Here is a 19,833-nt window from a genome sequence, read left to right as displayed (position 1 = left end):
TGAGCTGCTTCATACGACATTGTAAAGCAAAAGCCTGACACTAGACCACATCAGCAAATATTCTGTCAGATGTCCAATAGTTTGATCAGAGAGAGATAAGTTTTAAGAATCTTAACGGGCTAAAGGGAGTTTGCTTGGAGGAGGTGTGGGAAGGATTTTCCAGATCTTTGGGGCAAGCAAGTGAATGGATCAGCAAGCTGACATAAGTGACGTCCAGGTATGTTGGAAGATTGTGGGGCTTGGGAAAGACCACAGAGATATGGATGGACTTCAAAACACCACCAAACAGAATGGTAGCTGTTACCACCTGTTTCGTCCTTATAAGATCAAGTTTCTTCTTTATAAGTAAAGGCTATGCCTGGAGATTGAATTAGAAAGAAACACTGTATTTTGAACAGCTGTTATTTTGTCTGTGGATGGAGAGAGGTTTGGAATCCATTCAAGAAGTGGAATTTAAGCAGACAGTAGAAACTATGGCAACATGAGCAGTACCACATTCTGTAACTGGATCACTATTACTGCAGGCCAGGCTCTGCAGTCTGTGTTTCAGGGAAAGTATGTGAAAGGTGGAGATTGTTGAGATGATACACGTTGGCATGCAACAGGAAATCAAAACTATCATTGTGCTGACATACAGTGACGAAGATATTAGAATGAAAGTAAAGGTGCAGAATAAGGTGTTTCCACAAGGAAAAGACAACACACACAGGTCAAACCTCTCCATCAACAGGAGAAGCAAGGAACATACACTGTAAATTGGGTATCCAACCAGAAATGTTTTTATTTTAAAGCTTTTTTTCATTGTGTTCAAATCTCTCCATGACTTCACCTTCCCTATCTCTGTTACCTCTACCAGAACCTACAGCCCTCCCTATTTCTATAACCTTCTCCAGCCTGTACAAACCTCTCTATCTCTATCATCTCCTCCAGCCTACAGACCGCTTCTTATCTTTGTTATCTCCCCTAGCATCTACACCCACCTTTTTCTATAACCTCCTCCGGACTGTACAGTTTTCCTTATCTCTCACCTCCTCCAGCACTCACACTCCTCTCTATTTCTGTAATGTCATCGAGCCTGTACAATCCTCTCTATCATCTCCTCCAGCCTGTACACCCTTTCCTAATTCTGTCACCTACACCCCAGCATCTACACTCCTCCCTATCTCTGCAAACTCCAACCGTCCCTATTTCTGTCACCTCCCCCAGCCTTCACAAACATTCCTTTCTCTGTAACCTCCACCAATTCTTACAAACCTCCCAACTTCTGTAACTTACCTCTGCCCCATATAACCTTCCCTATCTCTGTAACCTCCTCCAACTCTCTCTATCTCTATCACCTCCTCTAGCCTCTACCATTCTTCCCATCGCCGTATCCCCCTCTACCCCTACACACCTTTGAAGTCCTTGCTTTTCTCCAATTCTAACTTCTTGAGGATCTTCAAGTTTAAGCACTCTGCTAGTGGTAGTTGTGCTATCAGTTGCTTGGTTCCTATGCTCTGGAGCTCTCTTCTTAAAGTCATCCTACCTCTACTTATCTCCCTTCCTTTCAGATGTAAAACTAAATACTTTTACAAAATCAACTGTTGTTTGAAAAAGATTCTGTAAAGTGCTGCAGGATGTTTTACAATGGAGTTGGGAGGTCATGTTGCAACTGTGCAGGACATTGGTTAGGCCACTTTTGGAATATTGCGTGTAATTCTGGTCTCCTTCCTATCGGAAGAATATTATGAAATTTGAAAGGGCTCAGAAAAGATTTACAAGGATGTTGCCAGGGTTGGAGGGTTTGAGCTATAGGGAGAGGCTGAATAGGTTGGGGCTGTTTTCCCTGGAGCATCAGAGACTGAGGGGTGAACTAAAAAAAGGTTCATAAAATCATGAGGTGCATGGATAGAATAAATAGACAAAGTATTTTCCCTGTAGTCTAGAATAGAAAGCATAGATTTAGAGTGAGAGGAAAAAGATATAAAGGGGATGTAAGGGGCAAATTTTTCACACAGAGGGTGCATGTTTGGAATGAGCTGCCAGAGGAAGTGGTGGAGGCTGGTATAATTGCAGCATTTAAAAGGCACCTGGATGGGTGTATCATAGGAAATGTTCGGAGGAATATGGGCCGGGTGCTGGCAAATGGGACTAGATTAGGGTAGAATATTCGTTAACATGGATTACAGTCATGGAGTCATAGAGATGTACAGCATGGAAACAGACACTTTGGTCCAACTCGTCCATGCTGACCAAAAAACCTAAATCAATCTAGTCCCATTTACTAGCACTTGGCCCATTTCCCTCTAAACCCTTCCTATTCGTGTACTCACCCAGATGCTGTTTAAAAGTTGTAATTGTACCAGCCTGCACCACTTCCTCTGGCAGCTTGTTCCATACATTCACCACCCTCTGCGTGAAAATGTTGTCCCTTAGGTCCCTTTTAAATCTTTTCCCTGTCACCCTAAACCTATGCCCTCTAGTTCTGGACTCCCCCACCCCAGAGAAAAGACTTTGTCTATTTACATCACCACCTGCAATTTCCCCTCCAAGTGTCCTTGTGTTCTGAGGAAGGGTCACTCGAGCTGAAACATTCATTCTAATTTCTCTCCACAAATGCTACCAGACCTGCTGAACTTTTCCAGCAATTTTTGTTTTTGTTTCTGATTTACAACTTGCACAGTTCTTTCAGATTTAATAGAGTCAGGCCAATCAGCCCATCAAATCTCTGCAGACACTTTCAAAGATTGTCCAGTTACTGCCACTCCTCCTGCTCTTTCTCCAATATTCCCAGCAATCTTTTTCCATCAAATATTTAACCACCATAGTTACCACCTGTTCCCATTATTAGTTATTCACCGTCCTAGCCGGTTCATTATCCACTTCTTTGTCTGTCCAACTGTTCTTCTCTTCTTTGGTCTCTATCTCAACATACCATTACTCCTGAACCCCTCCCCACACCCCATCTTCTGCGTATAAACCGACATTTTTCTAGCTACCATTGGTTTTGAGGAAGGGTCACTTGACTCGAAATGTTAACTCTGATTTCTCTTTGTAGATGCTGCCAGACCTGTTGAGTTTTTCCAAAAATTTTAATTGTGTTCCTTTTGAAGGCTTCATTTCGTGTACAAAATTAAAAATGTTTTCCTCATCTCCCATTTGTTATTTTTCAGTTACCTTATACCTGTGTCCTTTGGTTATTGAGCATTCCACCACTAGAAACAGATTCTCCTTATTTACTGCGACTCAATATTTCATCCTTTTCAACACCTCCTCCAAATTAATAATTATCTTGCCAGTTCTGTTTTTGGATTTTGAACTATCTCCCTTGCTTTCCTGGCCCCTACTGTTGGTTCTTTGATCATATCGTACCATTCCTGAGATTTCTTTTTGTTCTGATCTGTATTCTTGTCAGCTTACTCATTTCTGCTGTTTGTATCCTTTAATTCATCAACTTTTTTCCTGCTGTGTATAATAATTCACTAATTATGACCTCTCCTTCATTCCAGCTTTGTTCCTGCTCCTCATTGCTTTCCTGTTGTCCTTTACAATGTCCTTGAGTTTACACAGGTGACTTCCTCAACTCTGAAATAAAAAGTCCACAGTACTAATGAGATGGTGTGATTGGCTGGAGTCTCTGATCAGTCACCTGGTATTCAGGTGAGTTTGACCAAAGTCAGTCAGTGCAGGAATCCGCAGCGAGTGAAGTACTGAGAGCTGGGATTGAGAGTGAGGGTTTGTTGACCTTCGAGTGTTGTTTGCACCTTGATAGTCCAGGCGAAGACGGGCTAGGATGAGGCAGGTGCTGCAGGTGGTAGCTTTTTTCATCTCTCTGGTTTCTGCCTGCTTCCTTATTGTGGCCACATGGACAGACTGTTGGATGGTGAACGCAGATGATAGTTTGGAGGTGAGTCTGCCAGGTAGTCAAGGAAGGGAGGGATGAGGAAGAAAATCAGAGTTGAGGCTTTTGTAACGTAAAATGCAGATCTTCTTTCTGAGAACTGTTTCCGAAATCCTCAGCTGCTGGGCAAAATTACTTATAAAATTTTGACATGAGGTTACTGTTGAACCTACATTTATTTTAAATTCCACAATAAACCCAAACCTGATTGGGTTCTTCTGAATCTGGCCAATGCTTTGGATCAAATAGCACAGTGTGAATTAGCAATTAAGTGAGGAGGTAGGGTCACAAGCCCCTGTGGAGTCCTTGAATTTTCTGAATGTTAATTTTAAACGGGTTGGTAGAGCTGATGAGGTAAGGGGATGAAACAGTACAAGATCAATATTGATAGATACAGAGAGGAAGTGTAATCTTGTTAAATGGTGAAATAGGCTGGTGAAGCTGAATGGCCTCCTATTCCTGTATTACTGGCTCAAAGGAGCAGAATTGTCTCCTCCAGTTCCTGTGCAACAGGGTCAATGGAGCTGAATGGTCTTGTCTCCTTGCTAGATTGAAGAAAGTTGAAGTTTTCTTGAGGCAGGTCTGAAGTAACATGGGAGTACTTTTTCACACAGACTGTGATCAGCAGCTGGAGCAGATTGTCAGGAAGGGTGTGCATAGTTGGGACATTAGATTAGAGTGGTGCTGGAAAAGCACAGCTGTTCAGGCAGCATCCGAGGAGCAGTAAAATCGACGTTTCAGGCAAAAGCCCTTCATCAGGAATACAGGCAGAAAGCCTGAAGAGTGGAGAGATAAGTGAGAGGAGGGTGGGGGTGGGGAGAAAGTAGCATAGAGTACAATAGGTGAGTGGGGGAGGGGATGAAGGTGATAGGTTAGGGGGGAGGGGGGAGTGGATGGGGAAAAAGAAGATAGGCAGGTAGGACAAGTCATGGGGACAGTGCTGAGCTGGAAGTTTGGAACTAGGTTGAGGTTGGAGAAGGGGAAATGAGGAAACTGTTGAAGGCCACATTGATGCCCTGGGGTTGAAGTGTTCTGAGGAGGAAGATGAGGCGTTCTTCCTCCAGGCGTCTGGTGGTGAGGGAGCGGTTGTGAAGGAGGCCCAGTACCTCCATGTCCTCGGCAGAGTGGGAGGGGGAGTTGAAATGTTGGGCCACGGGGCGTTGTGGTTGATTGGTGCGGGTGTCCCAGAGATGTTCCCTAAAGCGCTCTGCTAGGAGATGTCCGGTCTCCCCAATGTAGAGGAGCAACGGATACAATAAATGATATTGGTGGATGTGCAGATAAAACTTTGATGGATGTGGAAGGCTCCTTTAGGGCCTTGGATGGAGGTGAGGGAGGAGGTATGGGTGCAGGTTTTGCAATTCCAGCGGTGGCAGGGGAAGGTGCCAGGATGGGAGAGTGGGTTGTAGGGGGGCGTGGACCTGACCAGGTAATCACAGAGGGAACGGTCTTTGCAGAAGGCGGAAAGGGGTGGGGAGGGAAATATATCCCTGGTGGTGGGGTCCGGTCGGCGGATGATTTGGTTTATGCGAAGGTTGGTAGGGTGGAAGGTGAGCACCAGGGGCATTCTGTCCTTGTTACGGTTGGAGGGGTGTGGTCGATAGTTGGGAAATTGAATTCAGTTGATGGAATTATGGGATTCTGTCATGGGAGACAGATGTGTTTAGATTCTGAGAGGAGAAAATTTGAACTGGTTAAATGATCCTCCTTCAGCTGAGCTTATCAGTGGGCCTCAATTGCTTCATTCACCTGAAGGTCACCCACTTGGAGACTTGAGCACACAGTCCAGGCTGGCATACCCAGTGCAGGAAGTGCTGCACTGTTGGAGGTGCTGTCTTATGAACGGGCAGGGAGCTTATCTTCTCTTACAGATAGACATAAAAGACTCTGCTACTCTAAAAAAGAGCAGGGTAGTTCCAGTGTTTGTTCCTCATCGTAGTGGCTGAGTGGTTAGCGTTCCAGCCTCACAGTGTTGATTCCACCTTCAGGGCAACTATCTGTGTGGGGTTCGCACATTCTTCCCATGTCTGGGTGGGTTTCCTCCCAACTATGCTCCAGTTTCCGCCCAGGGTCCAAATATGTGCACGTTATAGGTGGGTTGGCTATGCTAAATTGACCATAGTGCCTAGCTATGTGTAGATTGGGTGGAATAGCCTTGGGAAATGTAGGGTCACAGTGATAGGGTAGGGGGTGGGACGCTCTTCGGAGGGTCAGTATGGACTCGATGGGCTGAATGGCTTGCTTCCGTACTGTAGGGATTCTAAGATTCTAACAAATGTCACAAAAAAGAAAATCTTCATTCTGTTTGTGGGACCTTGCTGTGTGCAAATTGTTTGCTGTGTTTCTAGCTTACCACAGGGCTATTTCAGTTGCTGTAAATTGCTTCACAAAGTACTAAATGTATGAAAGGCCTGTAAACACAAGTCTTTCTTTCTTTGTGATCTTGTGAATAAAGATCTATCAGCAAAAATAGCTACTTCTCATAAAACCAAATCATCCCAGTTGAAAAGCTGCATGAGCTCCTGAATCTGCCATTGGGCTAAACATCTGTGAAGAGGAAAAGTGCCTGGAAATTCGGTATAAACAGGGATTACAAAGCAACTTGAATTCACACTTTAGAATGTGGTTATTTCAATGTAAACTCAGTGTTTCACGGTTTAAGGGGGAGGGGGGAGTTTAATCACCAAACCACTCCCTTCCCAGTGATGGTGACAAGGGAAAATAATTGTCGAGTTGCCTTGCAGTGACTTCACCCTCTTCTCACCATGTAAGCTATCAAACACTGAGCTGAGAATGGTTATTGCGGTCTTTCTCAACTCACCAGCAATTAAAACCTTAAGTAGCCGATTACTGGCCATTTTAGTTCCTCAACTCACCACTGGCCAATTATTTATCTTCCCAGTAGGTTAGAAATTTGGGGCAATTGGATTTACTGGTGGGAGCTTTTGGGGCGGGGGGGGTAGCCACTATCTTCACTCTTGTCCTCCAAGGCCCTGCACCCCATCTCCCCATTCCAGTAAGAAGCAACAGAAAATCACTTACCTTCTCACAGTTGGATTCCCTAATGTGACTAGGTCTCAACTAAGTGTCTTTAGGACACTGATTGGCTAGTCTCCGATTATCTGGCAGCTTCTGGTGAGGCAGGATTCCATGGAAAGGCTCTTAATAGAGCAAGAAGCTTGACTGTCAGCTTTTAATAAGTTGATTGGATCATAATTTGGCAAGTTTCCCATTGAATGGATGTAATCTGTCAGTCGTCAGACAGAGTTCTATTGTCAATGTACCCAGTGCCACTCTGGACCAGGTGAATGGCCTGGCTCAACTTCTATATAATATTTAATATTGTGTTCATTTTGGTGGTTAATTGTGCATGTAATGCAGATGAATGTCAAGCCTCACAGGGTCTGGTAATATTCAGATCATAATAATCAGCAGGAGCTGTGTGTGAAACCACTGTGTTATAATAAGCTGCTCACTCACTCTGAAAGATGCACACTATTCAATGTAATGATTAACTTCATTTAACACACATTAACTTCAGTAATTTCAGCCTGATTTGGAGATATTCCCACTCTCAATTATTCAGACTTCCCAATTAGGTCATGCCAAGATCATCATATCTCCCATGATTGGTGGTGACCTTTAACTGGACTGGGATTGTGGTGGGACATTACATCTAAGTCACTACACTGAAGCAGGCTATTCAGCCCAACCACCTTGTGCTGTTGCTTACCCTCCAATGTTAGCAAACAGTCCTGATCATATTTACATCACTCAGTTCCTCCATCTCTCTTACTCCTTTTCCTTCATCCCAATTCCTAAACCCCTCAATCCCATATCATTGGAAAGGACAAAAACTGAAGAATTTGAAAGTATTTTCAATGACAAGTGTCAAATGAATGATCCATCTTAGCCTTTGACACAGATACTCAGCCTCACAGTTGCCAGTCTTCAACTAATTCAATTCACTCCATGTGAAAACACTAGAAGCTGGATAGAAAGGCTATGGGGCCTCATAACATTATGCAATAGCACTGAAAATTTCTCCAGAACTAGCTGCAGCTGCAACCAAACTGTTCCAGCACAGCAAAAATACTGTCACCTTTCCTGAAAATGTGGAAAATTGTCCAAGTATTGATGACACATTGTGTGTGGTTTATATATAAATTAATATCATTTTTAGAGTTGGAATTTTAAGCAATTGGCATATGGGTTTCTTTACTTTGGAGAAATGTTTTGAAAAGTAGTCAAAATGTCTTTCCACAACAGTGACCTACTACAGCATCTATCAGACAGCAGGTGACTGCAAACCTTTACAGTTTTAATAGAAGATTGTTCATACTGCGTTTATGACTGGGAGTATAACCATTGAAAGGTATTGGCTTATTTTTCACCGAAAATAAACAGAGTTAGTTCTAGTTTAAGAAATCCCAAAGATTGAAAGCTCTCAGGGCAGTTTTAAAGGTGACCTGACTAGTATCATGATTTGTAGATGCCGGTGTTGGACTGGGGTGTACAAAGTTAAAAATCACACAACATCAGGTTCTAGTCCATCATGTTAATTTGGAAGCACTAGCTTTTGGAGCACTGCTCCTTCATCAGTTCGTTGCAGCACTCTGAAAGCTAGTGCTTCCAAATAAACCTGTTGGACTAGAACCTGGTGTTGTGTGATTTTTAACTGACTAGTGTCAGAAGTTTATTTCGTAGAAAGGAATATAGGATGGTTCAGGGAAAGCTGAGGTACCTTAATGTAACCATTTAGCTTGTGAGATTTCCAGAGCAGGGGACTATTTGGTTCGAAATTAGTAGACTGTTAAAGCATTGAGAGAGTCTATACTTTCCATGTTGTGAGTATTCATATAAGAACAAGTCACAGTTCATTGGACAGGACTGAGGAGAAGCAGTTAAGTTAACTTAATTATTTGATATAGCAGGATAATTTATCTTGATTTTGATCACTATAACGTAATGATTTTTGGGAATAGGTAAAACTTTGTTTTGCTGTATATTTAAGATTTTGCAAACTGTGTTCTGTATTTAAATCGCTTAATTTACTCTACTTTATTCTATTTCTCATATAATAAAGTTCTGCTTATTGTCAGAGAAAATCTGTAGCTTTGTGTGAATATATTTCAGTGAATGTCCACCACTTTAATTAAGAAAAGAGGTTTATCACACCAGGTGTCATTCTGGGTTCTTACTTGTCCACTAGTAACATCAACTAAGGTCATAATAGTATGTGGTGTCCACAAAAAACAAGACAATTCAACCCAATTAATTACTGCCTCATCAGTTTACTTTCATTAATCAGTAAAGATGGTGTCATCAACAGTGCTGGCAAATGTAGTAATCTGTTCATTGAGGCTTAGTTTGAGTTCTGCCAGGGCCACTCAGCTCCTGATTGCATTCCAGACTTTCTTCAAAAATTGACAATAGAGCTGAATTCCAGAGGTGAGGTGAGGGATCCACCCTTTGACATCAAGCCCGCATTTGATAAAGTCTGACATCAAGGAGCCCCAGCAAAACTGTTGGAACCAAGGGGGAAAACTGATTGGTGGCACACCCAGCACAAAGGAAAATAGTTGTGGTTTTTGGAGGACAGTCACCTGAGCCACAAGACATTACAGCAAAACTTCCTCAGCGTGTCCTGGGTCCAACAATTTTCATTAATAATAAAAAGAGAAAATGCTGACCAAATTCAGCAGTTACAGTAGCATTTATGGAGAAAGGGACAGAGTTAATGTTTCAAGTGCAATGACACTTCTTCAGAATGGAAGGTGGTGGGTAAATGATATTTTAATGCTGTTGACAAAGGAGGAACAGCAGTGAGTGGAACAGATGGTGAAATTAGGTGCCCAGAACAACAGACAAAAGGAGTGTTAATAGTGGCAAAGGAGAGATTTAGGTTTAAAGTAGGTGTTAATGGGGGGATCCAAGATGGCGGCGAACTAATAGGTCTCCACATCACAACCTAGGCAAAGTGGTGTTTTTACCCTCCCCTTACTGGCTGTTTTTGTACAAATCGGCAGTTTTAAGTTCCCAGAATCTCTGTACATTATTTTTAGTGATCAGGGAAGATGACCAAAGGTAAAGGGCCGTGTGGATCGCAACAAGTAGGGCATCCCCCTACAGTAACGGGCATGCCCACAGCTGCAGCGCCAACCTCTGTGGAAACTCCTTTGAACTTAAGCTGCTCAGCAAAGCCTGGTTCCAGGGTTTGTTACACTCTGAGAGAAAATCGAATCAGCGATGGAGGAGACCCAGAGTAGGCTGGAACCGATCTACAAAAGCATGAGCAGGAGATCCAGCATTTCGGGCAGCACGTGGAGGAGGTTGAGCAGCGGACTGCGGCATTGGAGACAGTGGCAGAATCCAGGACTTGGAGAAACAGGTACGGGCAAAAGTGGAGCAGGTCGACGACGTTGAAAATCAAGGTCAGAGGAAGGATATCGGTGTTATTGGGTTGCTGGAACGAGAGGAAGGGGATCAGCCAGTCAGCTTTTTTGAGTAATTGCTTCAGCAATTCTTGGTAATGGAAGCCAAGCTGGGCCAGGTGCGAGTCGAATGAGCTCACTGGTTCACGGTGCGCAGGCCCGGATCAGACTAGCACCCCTGCCCGGTTCTAGTATTATATTCTATATTATATTCTATATTCAATACTATATTCCAGTATTATATAGACAATTAAATGGCATTGGAAGCTTCCAAAACGTTGGGGAAGGATCCACAGGCCCTGATCTACAAAAGGATTAAAAATTATGTTCTTTCAGGACTTTTCTGCAGCTGTGATCCACAAGAGGAAGACCTTTGATGAAACAAAGAAGAGGCTGAGAGACTTGAACATTCAGTACTCTGTAAGGTACCCGGCAGTGTTGCGTTTCAGCCACGGAGGGTCCGTGCATATCTTTGATTCATCAGAAAAGGCAAAGGACTACCTGGACAAAGTAAAATTGACTGGCTGGTTCAAGAAATATAGACAATAGTGTTTTATTTGTTTTCTCTGTTGTTTACTTTGTTTACCTGGTTTTGTCCCTTTAATATATGGGGTTTCTTTCTTTCTCCTTTTATTTTATTCTTCCCTTTTTTCTTTTTCTTGATTTGGGGTGTTTTTTAAATCAGTAATAACAGGGGTTGATGTATGGGTGTTTTGGGTTAAACACCCCCTTCTAATTCCCTTGTTTATAAGATACATGTATTCTTTACTTTTGTTTTGCCTGGGCTTGGGGCGTGGCTTCAGCTAGAAGGAGCCATGGAGGTGTTAGTGGGTTGTGTGAGTGCCCCCTGTGGGCAAGGGGGAAAGTCTCCTATTATCTGTTTTTTGTGTGGGTTTACTGTAGGAGTAGTTTTTAGAAGTTTTGTTTTCGATGCTTTTGTAGTTGTGTTTTCTAGACTTTATGGAATTTTTTACTGTTTCCACTCAGGGCGTTATGAGTAGGCTTTTTTCTCTGGGGGGTCACAGGCTGTTTCAGATAGCTATGGCTAGTTGTTCATTTAAATGGTGCACCTGGAACATTAAAGGGAAATCACTCACTGATTAAGAGAAAGAAAGTGCTTTTGTTTCTTAGAAAAGAGAGGGTCAATGTCGCTCTGTTGCAAGAAACCCATCCAGATGATAAGGAGCATTTAAAGTCCCAGCAGGGAGGGTTCAGCTTGGTGTTCTTTTTGTCCTTCAATTCTAAAAGCAAGGCTATACTCATTCAGAAGAATCTCCCATTTCAGCTGTTAGACCAGATTAAGGATAAATATGGACGGTTTGTGACTCTCAGAGCTCTAATACTTGGGGAGGTGTACGATATCTTTATTGTCACCTGGCACACCCCCTTAAAGTTTTAACCGATGCACATTCCAGGCTGATGGCCCTTGGAGTGTACTACCTGATTATGGGGGAGACTTCAATCGTCTTATGAATTCTGATGTGAGCAGGATACGCAGGGGTCTCCCAGGCACCTCCCTGCAATCCAAACAACTGGTGGACTTATGTGTGGAGTTAGGACTGGGTGGATGCCTTCACACTGAGGGTCGGGACTTTACCTTTTTCTCCAACCCGCACACGTGCCACACAAGGATTGATATGTTTTTTGCTCCGCCGGTATTTTTTTTGATTCGGTACTATCCTGTACAATTGGGAACATAGCCATTTCTGATCATGCAGCAGTGTATTTGAAGGTTAAGGCTAGAGGTAATGGGACAGGTTCACAGCATTAGCACATGGATCCTTTTCTCCTGAAGGACAGCAAGTTTATTGGTTACTTTATGCGGGAGTGTTAAACTTTCTGGGATATTTGGGTATGGCCAGTAACCCTTTGTTTCTCTGGGAGACTGCCAAGGTCTATGCAAGGGGTATAATTATCTCTTATTCAGTGAGCTGGAAGTTAGTAAGTTTGCAGATGACACCAAAGTTGGAGGTGTAGTGGACAGAGAAGAGAGTTACCTCAGATTACAACAGGATCTGGACCAGATGGGCCAATGGACTGAGAAGTGGCAGATGGAGTTTAATTCAGATAAATTTGAGGTGCTGCATTTTGGGAAAGCAAATATTAGTGGGACTTATACACTTAATGGTAAGGTCCTAGGGAGTGTTGCTGAACAAAGAGACCTTGGAGTGCAGGTAGATAGGATAGTGAAGAAGGCGTTTGGTATGCTTTCCTTTATTGATTGGAGTATTGAGTATTGAGTCAGGAGGTCATGTTGCGGCTATACAGGACATTGGTTAGGCCACTGTTGGAATATTGCGTGCAATTCTGGTCTCCTTCCTATCGGAAAAATGTTGTGAAACTTGAAATGGTTCAGAAAAGATTTACAAGGATGTTGCCAGGGTTGGAGGATCTGAGCTACAGGGAGAGGCTGAACAGGCTGGGGCTGATTTCCCTGGAGCGTCGGAGGCTGAGGGGTGACCTTATAGAGGTTTACAAAATTATGAGGGGCATGGATAGGATAAATAGACAAAGTCGTTTCCCTGGGGTTGGGGAGTCCAGAACTAGCGGGCATAGGTTTAGGGTGAGAGGGGAAAGATATAAAAGAGACCTAAGGGGCAACCTTTTCATGCAGAGGGTTGTCCGTGTATGGAATGAGCTGCCAGAGGATGTGGTGGAGGCTGGTACAATTGCAATATTTAAGAGGCATTTGGATGGGTATATGAATAGGAAGGGTTTGGAGGGATATGGGCCGGGTGCTGGCAAGTGGGACTAGATTGGGTTGGGATATCTGGTCGGCATGGAAGGGTTGGACTGAAGGGTCTATTTCCATGCTGTACATCTCTATGACTCTATGACTCTATGATAGAAGAGAGAGCAGCAGCGTATGCTTGAGGCCTGGTTGAAGGCAGCCAAGCTGCATATTTTGACAAACCGTTGGTTTCTCTGAATTCCGCACTCACTCAGACAGCAAAGAAAGAGATTTCCTTTGCGAAACAAAGGCTACCAAGTATGGTGATAAACTGGGTAGATACCTGGCATATCTAGCCAGGAAGAAAAGCACCCCCCAATCTATCACATCCATTAGAGAGGGTACTGGTACTCCCACTTGTGATTCAAAAAAGATTAACATGGCATTTAGGGAGTTTTATTTTGATCTGTATCGATTGGAGGGCTGCGAGGACAGGTTGGTGAGGATGGAGTCCTTTTTTAAATAACTTGGACCTTCCAGGGGTAACTTCAGAGCGGGCGTCCCTTTTGAATGCCACTCTGACAATCCAGGAGGTCCAGGAGGTGCAATGCAGGTCCAAAGTGGCAATGCACCCAACCCAGATGGATTTACGAGCAAGTTTTATAAGGAGTTTATAAATATGCTGGCCAGGCTAATGTTGGACATGTACAATTATTCGTACAGTCAGGACTGCCTTCAGTCCTCTCTGAGAGAAGCTAAAATCTCCCTTATTCTCAAGATAGAGAAAGTCCCAGAGGGCTGTGCCCATCTCACTGCTAAACATGGATTTTAAAATTCTGTCTAAAACGCTAGCGTTGAGGTGGAGAAGGTCTTGCCCTCTATTGTAAAGGAGGATCAGGCCTAACATTAGAAGAATACTGAACGTGGTCCGGGTGTTCCAGCAGAAGCCAATTCCAGGCTTGCTAGTCTCCTTAGATGCTTATTATATCCCATATGAGTACTCCTGTTGATGTTAACTACGTAAGTGTTGCAGAGACTTAATGGTTGGCTTGGTTCTTTCATCTAGCATCACAGGCAACCTCTTATTAAGCTTGCTAAACTGCAGCTTCCACAGGGGATTGGCGGGAGGGTAGAATTCCCAGACTTCAAGAGATATCAAATAAGTTCCCTATTACCTTATGTGAATGAGTAGACTTGTCAAGATCTGAGGTCAATATGGCTGGACATTGACGTCTCTCAGGCAAAATGTCCCCTTATTGGTATGCTGATTATGGACAAGATGAGGACTGTCATGGAGCATTGTAGAAATCCGATTGTCATTAACATGGTCAAAGCATGGAGAATGATATGACAAAACAAATGAAACTTATATAAAGTCTCCCTTTTTACTCCCATAGTAGGAATGCCAGGATTGATGGATTCTGCCTTTAGATTATGGGAATCTAGAGGAGTCTCCTGTCTGGGAGACATATTCGATGGGGAGGTCATGATGTTTTTCGATTGGTTGAGTCATTAATATGAAATGTCCAGTCGGGACCTCTTTCGTTATTCAGATTAGGGACTTTATACAGAAAAAGACCACACTATTGGTTAATCCTTATAAATCTGATGTGGAGAGGAGAGTACTTGGGTCCACAGGTATTCTCTCGATTAGTACCCTCTACCATTTACTGGGAGGTGGCACTTCAAGATACATTGGACAGCTCTGTGGGATCTGGGCTTGAGAATTGGCAGTGGAGATCTCGTCAGAGGTATGGGAGGACATTTGGGAGAACGTGAGAAAGATTTTGATCTGTAATAGAACATGGACTGTGTAACTGAAGATTCTCCACAGGGCCTATTTGGCCCAGAGCGGCTTACAAAATTTTAAAAAGGAACGTCTCCAACGTGCCTCAAATGCAAAATTAGCTTTGGTACTCTCACCCATTGCTTGTGGTTGTGCCGCAAGCTTTACAGGTTTTGAGGTGCTATAGCAAATGTTTTGGAAGGGATCTTGGAAACTCAAGTCAAGCTAGATCCAGTATCCCTCCACTTGGGCCTGCCGAATCTGCATGGGAAGAAACTGTTTAATATTTTTACATATTGTGCGAGGAAGGACATTTTGATGAGCTGGATCTCAGAAAATGCTCCCAGCCTGTCAGGATGGCACAAGTTAGCTATGGAACTTGTCCCCCTAGACGTCCTTACCAGTATGGTGCACCAGAAAATGGAACTTTTTTATAAGATGTGGCAGCCCTTTTTTGAACTATATAGTCACAGACTTGTTGGCTATATTGATTGGGGCCTTTGTATAGCCACGAGGACTAGGTCTGGCAGTCCAGGTGCCCTGACAGGAAGAATCCTGAATAAATATGGGTATGCCAACTGATGCTCCCAATGATGGGGAGCTTCACTGAGGTTGCGCTAAGTAGTGTAATTTAATTTAACTTAATTGAGTTTAAGTTATTTTGTTTAATTATTTATAGAATTGTAGTATGGGTAGATTTTTTCTTTGATTTGTTTTGTAGAGTAGTAGTTAATTTATTGTTATTGTTGTTACATTATAAGATTGTTATACTATTTTTATTGTAATTTTATAATTTTGTAAAAAATAACCTTTTTCAATAATAAAATAGGTGTTAATGATAGGTTTAAATAAGAGCAATTAGGTTTGTTCTACTGAGAGCATGGCCAACAAAACGTGGTGGTTGTAATCAAAATGCAAGATAATGTTCATGCTCTGAAGTTGCTGAACTCATGTTGAATCCTGAAGATTGTAAAACACCTAAATGGAAAATCAAATGTTCTTCGGCTACCTGAAAGCAGCTTCCGTGGAACAATGTAGCAGGCCTCAGATTGAAATGTGACCATGCAGCAAGGTAGCTTATTGAACTGACAAGCAACTGCAAGGTCTGAGGTCATTCTTACAGACAGAGATGTTCCTCATTTCAGTCATGTAGCCTGCACTTGGTCTCACCATTGTAAAGGAGACTGCATTGTGATCAGTGACTATAGCAAAGTGGGGCTCTGAACTGTGAGGAAGAAGAAGATGAATGAGTAAGTGCCACTCCTTCTGTGATTGCAAGGTACTGTGAGGGGTGGGTGAAGAGATGTTAGGAGTGATGGAGAAGGAACAGGGTGTCACAAATGGAACAGTCCCTGTAGAATGCTAACAGTGGAGGGGAGGAGAAGATGTATTTGTTGCTGGTTACCTGCTGGAGGTTATGCAAATGGTGGAGAATGATCCACTGAATGTGGAAACTAGTGGAATGGATATAAGGGCCCTATCATCATTCTGGGAAAGAGGGGAAATGGTGAGGGCAGAAGTGTGGGAAATGGGTCAGACATTGCTGAAGCCCCTGGCAACTACAGTGGGGGAGCCCTTGGTTGAGGGAAAAGAATAATATGTTGGTGGCAGTCCAGTGGAAGTTGGCATTTTCAGCATAGATATGATTATTCAACTGCCTCATTTTTAAAAATAAACTTATTTGGACATTTTAATGACACACCCTCAGTGCAAGATAGGAATAAATCAAAACTGCCACAGGATCCTGTACTTGAATGACTTCAATGATCCTCCAGTCGTTATAATGTCAAAGGTGCAGGTATTTGTTGATAATTGCACAATGGTCAGTAATGTTTGTGACTCCTCAGATACCGAAGTCGGAAGACTTGAACATTATCAGCTTTGATCTGACAAGTGGCAAGTAACATATATGCAAGTACCGGGGGAGAATCATATCCAACAAGTTAGAATCCAACAATCACCCATTTACATTCAATGGCAGTGCTATCACTGAATCCCCTATTATCACGGGGGTTACCATTGCCCAGAAATTGAACTGGAGTCACCATATAAATACTGTGGCTTCAAGAGAAAGTCAGTGATTCTATTTTCTCTTCCTTCATCAGTTTCTTAGTCCTCCTTTGCTGTATTCTAAAATGCACTCAATTATCAGGATTACTTCTACTTTGGTCATTTTATAAGGTTCCCCCATTAAGCTAATACAATTTTTATTTTCTCTTAGTTGGCACAGTTGGATCACCTTTCTTGTTGTTTTTTGGTGCCTCAGGGGAATGTAAATTTATTATAAATCATGTATAAATATTTAAAGTGCCAGCCATTGGCTGTCTATCATCATGTCTTTCAGTGTAGTTTTATAATTTATCACACCCTTTTACTTTCCTGACTACGTTTGTTTAGATTTGAGATTCTAGTTTTGGATTAAACTTAAAATGTAATATAAAGTTTTGTCATATTTGGTCACTCTCTTCTCAAGGTTGCATTACAATTAGATTATTAATTATCCCTTTCTCAGTGCCTAATTGTAGATCTAAAATAGCCTATTGTCTATTTGGTTCCTGAACATACTGTTCTAAAAAATAGTCATTACACATTCAAGGAATTCATCCTCCATCGTTTTGTGCCAGTTAGATTTACTCTATGTATAGAATGAAGTCCACCATGATTCTGTGTTACCAGCGTTCCATTCACCTCAAATTTCCAGATTTATTCCACATCCTACATTGTCACTACTGTCTGTTGGCCTATAAACAACTCCCACCAATGTTCCCTATCCTTTGATTTTTTGTTTGGCTCCATCCCGACTGATTCTACACATTGTTCTTCTGCCCTCTCACTAATGTACTGATAAGAAATAAAAATAAGAAATTTTTCCTATACCCGGGTTCAGCTTGGTGAACTTTCTCGGAACTGATTCTAATGCCAAGATATATTTCTGTAGATAAGAGGAGAAAAACTATTCATGACATTCCAGCTTTTATAGTACAGGCTACGAATATCCTGAACCTGTTGGATGATGACGAAAGCGGAGACTCCTCCACTTCTACCTTCTCGACTGCCATACCTACCGCACTCACAGCCACGTCCTCCTTGAACTGAGATGAAATCAGACCACTTAATCCCCTCCTAGAAAAAAGCATCTTGGCAACTTGCTCCCTCCCTGATACATCACAGTGATTGCACCTTGAAGTTCCATCAGCCACATTCACGTAATGCAGATCCATATACCTTGGATCACACATGTCCCTGAGCTCACACATACTGCAGTCACCACACATCACCTGGTATGCCATCTTTATAATATGTAATTGATATACAGATTATATTTTTTAATGCTTCTTATATTTTTCTGTACTTATGATTGTTGAAACAAAAAAAATTATATTCTACTGACCCTGATTGAAATTTCCCAGTAGAACTAAACAGAAAATTTCTCGCATCTGCAGTCCTCACTTTTGCCTAGAAAATTCTCACCCAGCCTCTCTAATAAGCTTTACCACTAATAGCCAACCTTACTACTGAGAATAAACCTTAGAATTACTAAAATTACCCAGGTTTGAAAGGTAAATTAGAAAAATACCATCACCAACCAAATATTTACCCATTTTCCTGAAACACACAACTTGTTTTTTTCAGATTATGGTCGGTTTGTTCTGAAGTCACAGAATAGACAGACTGGACACTGTCAGCAGGTCCTTCTCATTCCCTTTCTTTTGCTTTTACAAGGAAACAATCGGTGAAAACCTTCTCGGCCTCAGAGCCAGGTTGTCTACCTAGTGCCAGGTTAACCCTCACTCTTTGACTGAGACATGAACTAAAGTATTTCTTTAGCATAAAGTCATGCGTTTTACAGCATGGAAACAGACCCTTTGATCCAACTCGTCCATGCCAACCACATATCTTAAATTTATCTAGTCTCATTTGCAAACATTTAGCCGATATCCCTCCAAACTGCCTTCCTATTCATATACCATACAGAAGCATTTTAAATGTTGGAGTTCTATCACCCTCCACCACTTCTTCTGGCAGCTCATTTCATACATGCATCACCCTCTGCATGGAAATGTACCCCTTAGGTCATTTTTTGCTTCATTTATTTTTCAATCTTAGTTGTTGCCAGTCTGGCTGGTATTTATTGCCCATCCCTTCTTACCCTTGAGTGTTTTGCTAGAATTCCCACCGTGTGGAAACAGGCCCTTCGGCCCAACAAGTCCACACCGACCCTCCAAAGAGTAACCCACCCAGACCCATTCCCCTACTCTATTACTCTACATTTACCCCTGACTAATGCACCAAGCCTACACATTCCTGAACACTATGGGCAATTTAGCATGGCCAATCCACCTAACCTGCACATGTTTGGATTGTGGGAAGAAACCCACGCAGACACAGGCAGAATGTGCAAACTCCACAACACAGACAGTTGCCCGAGGCTGGAATTGAACCAGTTAAAGCAAAACACAATTAGAAGAAAGTCACATTAGAGTGGAGTTGAAATCACACATCAGCTTAGACAAGGTCAGGACACCAGATCCTTTGATAAAGAAGAATTAAGCAGTTGGCATTTTATGGAAACCTGCCAGCTTCATGGTCACTTTTACCAATGGACATTTATTTATTTTTCAAAGTTTAATCTATTCTCAACATGACAGGATGTGATTCACCTCATGGTTCCTAGATAGTTATTTGATTATCCTTGCCCTTTCCCATGTAATCTTTCACCTCTTCTCCAGGAATGCCTATAATTCTCACAAATGTACAATTATTTTCAAACCAATTCATTCCATGTGTCAGTCAAGGTCCTCTTATATCTTAGCATCAAAAGATGTGACTTCGACCCCCACTTGAGAGACAGAGCATATGGAATATAAAACAGTACAGTATAGTACAGGCCCTTCAGCCCTTGATGTTGTGCCAGCCTTTTATCCTACTCTAAGATCCAACTAACCAACATACCGTTCATTGCACTATCTTCCATGTGCCTATCCAAGAGTCGCTTAAATGTCCCAAATTTGTCTGAGCCTATCACCACTGCTGGCAGTGCATTTCATGTGCCCACCACTCT

At 42.4% G+C, this 19,833-nt stretch overlaps 1 protein-coding gene across 1 annotated transcript in view; it reads left to right on the top strand.

Annotated features, from left to right (window-relative positions):
- The first annotated feature begins 3,761 nt into the window (after positions 1 to 3,761).
- Positions 3,762 to 19,833, top strand: part of LOC122556333 (claudin-16-like) — a 39,456-nt gene continuing 23,384 nt past the window's right edge. The window contains exon 1 of the mRNA XM_043702964.2: positions 3,762 to 3,886. Within this exon, the coding sequence (XP_043558899.1) occupies positions 3,773 to 3,886 (114 nt within the window). The 5' untranslated portion in view covers positions 3,762 to 3,772. The remainder of the gene's footprint in view (positions 3,887 to 19,833) is intronic.

This window comes from Chiloscyllium plagiosum, unplaced genomic scaffold (genome assembly GCF_037043375.1).
Source record: "Chiloscyllium plagiosum isolate Xiang-an unplaced genomic scaffold, Cpla_swu_hap1 HiC_scaffold_13, whole genome shotgun sequence".
NCBI lineage: Eukaryota > Metazoa > Chordata > Chondrichthyes > Orectolobiformes > Hemiscylliidae > Chiloscyllium > Chiloscyllium plagiosum.
Note: the sequence above shows the minus strand (reverse complement) of the source record. Positions and strands in the feature narration are given on the sequence as shown.